Consider the following 5,539-nt stretch of genomic DNA (forward strand, 5'->3'; position numbering starts at 1 on the left):
CAGGCTGGAGCAAAGGAGGCTCAGGGGGAACCTTGTGGCTCTGCACAAGTCCCTGACAGGAGGGGGCAGCCGGAGGGGGCTCTGCTGCCAGGGAACAGGGCCAAGAGGAGAGGGAACGGCCTCAGGGTGGATATTTGAAAAAAAATTTGCTGAAGGAGTTAATCAGGCATGGGAATAAGTTGCCCTGGGCAGTGATGGAGTCACCATCCCTGGAAGTATTCAAGAGGTGTCTGGATGTGGCACCCGGGAACATGGGTTAAGGGTGATTATGGTGGCTCTGGGGTGATGGTGGGACTTGATGATCTTGAAGGTCTCTTCCAACCTCGATGACTCTGTGATAATTTAAAATTTTAAAGCACTGTAGCACATATTCAAAGCTTAGATTAGAATATTTTGCAGATGAGTGTTGCTGCCTCGTTAGCAGGGGCTCTAGATGGGCAGTGCAGGGGTGCTCTGGCTGTGCCTTAAGCTCTGGAATGTCCATCCTGACTCCAGCACCCATTGGGAAAAAGATCTTAAATTCAGCTCATGTGGGCTGATCAAATGCTCGAGTTTAATGTACAAAACCAGTGTTAACCTTTTAGTAAAATTTTGTTGATGTGATGTGATGTGAGAAGACGTTGTGTGTGTGGCTATCACCGTTCAGAGTTAATAGGGCATTTCACGGTATCTGTGTGGCTGCTGTAACTCTTCTCCACTCTCTCATTGTAGAATTAAGAGTCTGTCTTATCTTGGGCTGGAAAGAAGCCCAGCATTCCCAGAAACCCTTTAGGGGGGGATGCCCCATCCCTGGCAGTGTCCGAGGCCGGGTTGGACAGGGCTTGGAGCAACCTGGGCTAGTGGAAGGTGTCTCTGCCCATGGCGGGGGTGGAGCTGGATGGGCTCTAAAGTCTCTTCCATCCCAAGCCACGGTTATTCCTGGGGTTGGAGATTTAGCTCAGTGGACCACAGTGCTGTGGAGTGTGGGCTCTTACACCCGTGTGTGGCCCTTGAGGAACATGGGGGTGTAACTGTGGATGATTTTCCCCTGTGCAGATCCTGTCCCTGTTCGACCTGCTCCGATACTGTGTCAGTGTGTGCAACCAGATCGCTGCCCACCTGCACATCCACGTGTTCCGCATCAAGGGCTGCCCCTCGCACTCAAACCACCACTAGGGACGGCCGCTGCCGCAGGGGAAGGGAGGAGGAGTTGGGTTTCCACGGAATGGATGAAGACTTGTAGGAGACTAAGGCAAAAAGCAGATAAGAACAAAGTAATTTATAATAATCAATGTTGTATAACTTTTCTTCTTTGTTATCAGTAACACTCCTAACTAGTCTCCTGCCTGAGAGAGTGAATTTCAAGTACACCCTAGTCAACTCTCCACGTAGTCAACTCTGTTGGTTCCAAGCCCGGGAAAGCATGCAGGGAGTAATGCTCTGTCTTTGTAATTACCTTGATTACAAATTAATCTCTATATGGTGAATGGATCCCCACCAACTGAAGTTTCTAATGTAGTATAATTACAGCTGCAATCTGATTTGCTTTTAATTTTAATATTTCATCATCTCTTAGTGATATACTTGTTTAGTGTCCACTTGGAATTTATTTACTAAAGACCTGAGCTGGTAAAACCCAGAGATATCTCACTAAGTTGTGTGGCTGCAGCAGCTGCCAGGTGGGAGCCAGGCTGGGGTGGATTTTGCTCGTGCATTGCTGACAAAGCGGTTTCGTGCTGAACAGGGTCCTGCGAGCCAAGGGGTGCCCGGCATGCAAAATAGTGTGGTATCTTTGTCAATTAATTTTATTTTTTTAAATAAACATTATCTAAAAAGACAACTTATTTCTCAATTTTCTTCAGTGGAAAAGACTATAAGAAAAAAAATTTACTGTTTACTTTTTTATGTATAAAACTTAAGCAAAATTTCCTTTCTGCTCTTAATAAATAAGAATTCTGAGAGCAACAGTTGTCTTGAGATGTGTGTGTTGCTCTGTCCTGCTTAGACTTGTGAAGGACAAACCTGCCTGCACTTTAGAGAGTGCTTTTATGTGGATCATGTTGTCATTTCAGGATCTCAGAGAACTTTGCGTGCTATATAGTGCAGTAAGTTTGGGTTTCTTTCTTCTGTTGTTGTTTTAATACTATTTTAATTGTGGTGAACTGCACAAGGGACACCAAGTTAGATTAATGGAGGGTTTAATTGCATGTTAATGAAATTACCTGGTGCCATGGGCCCTGGCACTGAGGGAAACTTCAGCCCCCGAGCAAAGGGGCTGATGTGCAGAGCAGGGAGTGTCTCTGAGCAGGATCTGCCTTGGCTGTGGGGGAGCTGCTGGGGACAGAGCTGGAATGCTGGGATCCCATGTCTGAAATCCTAGCCCTCTGACCATGGAGCATCTCTCTGAAGATGGGAAGGAAACTTCTCCTCTGTGCTGGGAGCCCAGGCCAAGGCAGTGCCTGTGGACAACGACATGGCTCTGAAGGAGCCAAACACAGCTCATGTTCAGAAAAAAAGCCAAGCCAAAAAACCCCACACCTCAGTAACAAAGTCAAAACCTCCCTCAGCTCCTGGAAGCGCTGATGCGGATTTCCTGTTATACTCCAGTGATTAGAAAATGTGCTCAGGAAGTGGAGAGAAAACTCAGTTCCTGCAGTGCCTGAAGAGGTTTGAAACCCTTGTTCCCCCTCCCTGGGCAGTGCTCAGTGTCCCACTGCTGTGGACTGAGAGATTGGGCTTCCTTGTGTCCTGGCAGGGACAGGACTGGAGAGGACATGGAGGAAGGTGGCTCTGGTTTAGTGGTTGAAGTGTTTGTGGGGGCAGAGCAGGCTGGCCCTGCTGGGCTGTGCTGGGAAGTGGAGCAGAGGTGCCAGGTCCTTCAGCTCAGCCTTGGCACAGGGATGTGCCCAGTGTTGTGCCTTCTGTGCTTGGAAGACTCTTGGTTCCTTCCTGCAGGGTGACACCGTGTCAGCAAGTGAGATGGAGGTCCTGTGTCAGCCTGGGGGCACGGGGGGAGTTGGGAACATGCTCAGGATGAGGAGGAGACTCTTGCAGGGCTTCCCCACTCCACCCTTGCACTGCCACTTGGAATCTTGTGAGCAGCAGCTTTATGGCAAGCGCAGCTGAGGGTTCTCTGGGCACCTGGCCCTGTGTTGAGGGTCTCCTCAGGGTCCCTGCTGGGCTGGAGGCAGAGAGGGCATTTGGTTCCTGCATCCTGACACTCCTGGGGCAGCTCCCTGACACTCCTGGGGCAGCTCCCAAGTGTCCTGGAGCTCTGCTCCAAGTGCCTTGGTGCCGGGAGCATCTCTGTGTGTGAGGTGACAGCTCTAGAATGACATTGTTAGATATAAGTGGCATTCAGGGAACTCCTTAATTGAGTTTTAACTGCAGTGAGCTGGGGAAAGGGTTGATTTGGACAATGCAGCCTCTGCTACTGCTCTTCAAGGGGAGCAGGTAAAAGTCTGCAAGGGAAGAGCCTGGAAGGGTTTGAAAGTGCCCTTTACAAACCATGTGTTTCCTTTCATCAGCACTGAGTGGGTGCAGAGCTGTTGCTGGAAAGTCCCTCCCTGGAGTGTGAGTGGTTTCCTCGAATCAGAATCAGTCTGGTGCTTCATCCAGTCCAGCCTTTGACCAAACACCTCTGTGCCCACTTACCCATGTAAACAACGAGATTCCTGCTCTCAGTCCTCAGGGCTTCAAGATTAGGCTGCTCCAAATAATTTGATACATGAGACTGGAGAAGAACCAAAGCCTTTAAAAAGCTGTGTAGGACCAGACTTCCATGTGCAAAACTGAAGCCTGCTGCTGTTCAGGAAATGCAATAGGACACCTTTTCCCGAGCTTTTCACTCCCTGGAAGTCTGGATGACCCCAGCCAAGAAACAACTCAATTTCTCTGCTGATGCAGTTTCAGTGTTATCAGGGAACAGTTCCTGCTGGCAATCCAAGCCCTCTAAAGTGCTGCTGTGGCTCTGGGTATGGTGACAGATAATGGAATAAATGACCTTTCCACCTGCCTTGTTTGTGGCCATGGCTCACATCAGACGTGCTTGTGGGGCCGAGAAGGGGAGCAGGGGATTTGTGGGCTCAGCCCGATCTCGTGATGTGCTCTTTCACTTTTGGTTGTGTCCAGAAGATGCTCAGGAGGAACTTCTGCAGCAGCAGCACCTGGGACTGACAACATGCCCTGCTAGAAAAATACAGTTCTGCTCTGCAGGTTTTCTTCTCCATTTGTAAAGAGAAGCTGGAAGTTTCCCCTGGGTGTTGTGTTGGCTCTTTAAGCACTGCTGAAGGAGTTTCCTTGCTCTGATAAGGGGTTTAACACAGGAAAGGGGCAGGTCAGGACACCTCAGGGCCTCTTTCTGTGTCATCCAAGTGTCAGCTTTGTTTCAAAGCAGTATTTTCCTCCTCTTCCCATCCTACCCAGCTCGCCCCAGGTATCTCCAGTGCTGCTGTAGCCCAGCTGTGAGTGTGGAATGGAGCTGCAGAGGAGTTGAATCATTTCCAGGGTGTGAGGACTGCAGCAGTTCCGAGGTTACGGCCTGGTGGGCCGGGAGTGGGGTGGGAGCAGGGGCTGTTCCTGCCCTGGAGCCGTTCACCTCCAGCAGGGTGAACCCTCCCAGGACTGCTTGCTGGCACTGAGGCTGCTGGCAGAGGGTGACACATGCCAGAGCATGAAACTTACCTTCCCCAGGGCAGCTGCATAGCGAGGATTGAGTCCCAAATCAGCAGCGGGGCTGAGCTGCCTGCTGTTGTCTGGGTGGTGTGAGCTGGCCAGTGCTCTGCTGGGAACTATGTTAACAATTTAGCAGAATAAATGAGCTCTTTCCAGTTCAGGAAAACATTTCTTGGCACTGTTTTATTTACTGTTGTAGGCTTGGATCAAGAGTTGGGCAAATCTCGAGCAGGAAGAAAGATTTAAAAATACGCTGTGGGTTGTGCTGATGTGCTGCAGTGTGACCCAGCCCCGGTGTCCCTGCTCCCAGCAGCCCCAGCTGAGCCTTCCCAGTGTGTCCCCAGCAAACAGCCTGTCCACCCTTTGGGCATTAAAGGGAAGGTGTTAAAGCCAGAACTTAACAAATGCCTATAAAAACCAGGAGGGTGTCTTTTACACAAGGAGACAGTGATAGGACAGGGAGGAATGAATTTAAACTAAAATAGGAGATTTTTAGATGGGATATTGGGAAGAAACTCTTCCCTGTGAGGGTGGGCAGGCCCTGGCACAGGGTGCCCAGAGCAGCTGTGGCTGCCCCTGGATCCCTGGCAGTGTCCAAGGCCAGGTTGGACATTGGGGCTTGGAGCAGCCTGGGACAGTGGGAGGTGCCCCTGCCCATGGCAGGGGGTGGGACTGGGTGATCATTAACATCCTTCCAACCCAAACCATTCTGGGATTTGATGATTCTAAGGCAGCTCCAGCCCTTCTGCTGCTGGAGTTTACCCTAGCCTGGCAGTTGGAGCACTGACTGCATTTGAAAATTTATATATTTTTAAATTTAAGGATGCATTTTTGTGTATCTGTTTTCAGCAGCTGAGGAATAACTTTCTGTCAGTTTTTTCTCCAG

At 50.0% G+C, this 5,539-nt stretch overlaps 1 protein-coding gene across 2 annotated transcripts in view; it reads left to right on the forward strand.

Moving 5' to 3' along the window:
• The window catches only part of CEPT1 (choline/ethanolamine phosphotransferase 1), a 29,583-nt gene extending 27,764 nt beyond the window's left edge, over nt 1-1,819 (forward strand). For both annotated transcript variants that reach the window (XM_017735520.1, XM_008634651.2), the window contains exon 9: nt 1,036-1,819. In XM_017735520.1, the coding sequence (XP_017591009.1) occupies nt 1,036-1,155 (120 nt within the window). In that variant the 3' untranslated portion in view covers nt 1,156-1,819. The remainder of the gene's footprint in view (nt 1-1,035) is intronic.
• Nucleotides 1,820-5,539: the final 3,720 nt, after the last annotated feature.

This window comes from Corvus brachyrhynchos, unplaced genomic scaffold (assembly GCF_000691975.1).
Source record: "Corvus brachyrhynchos isolate BGI_N302 unplaced genomic scaffold, ASM69197v1 scaffold555, whole genome shotgun sequence".
NCBI lineage: Eukaryota > Metazoa > Chordata > Aves > Passeriformes > Corvidae > Corvus > Corvus brachyrhynchos.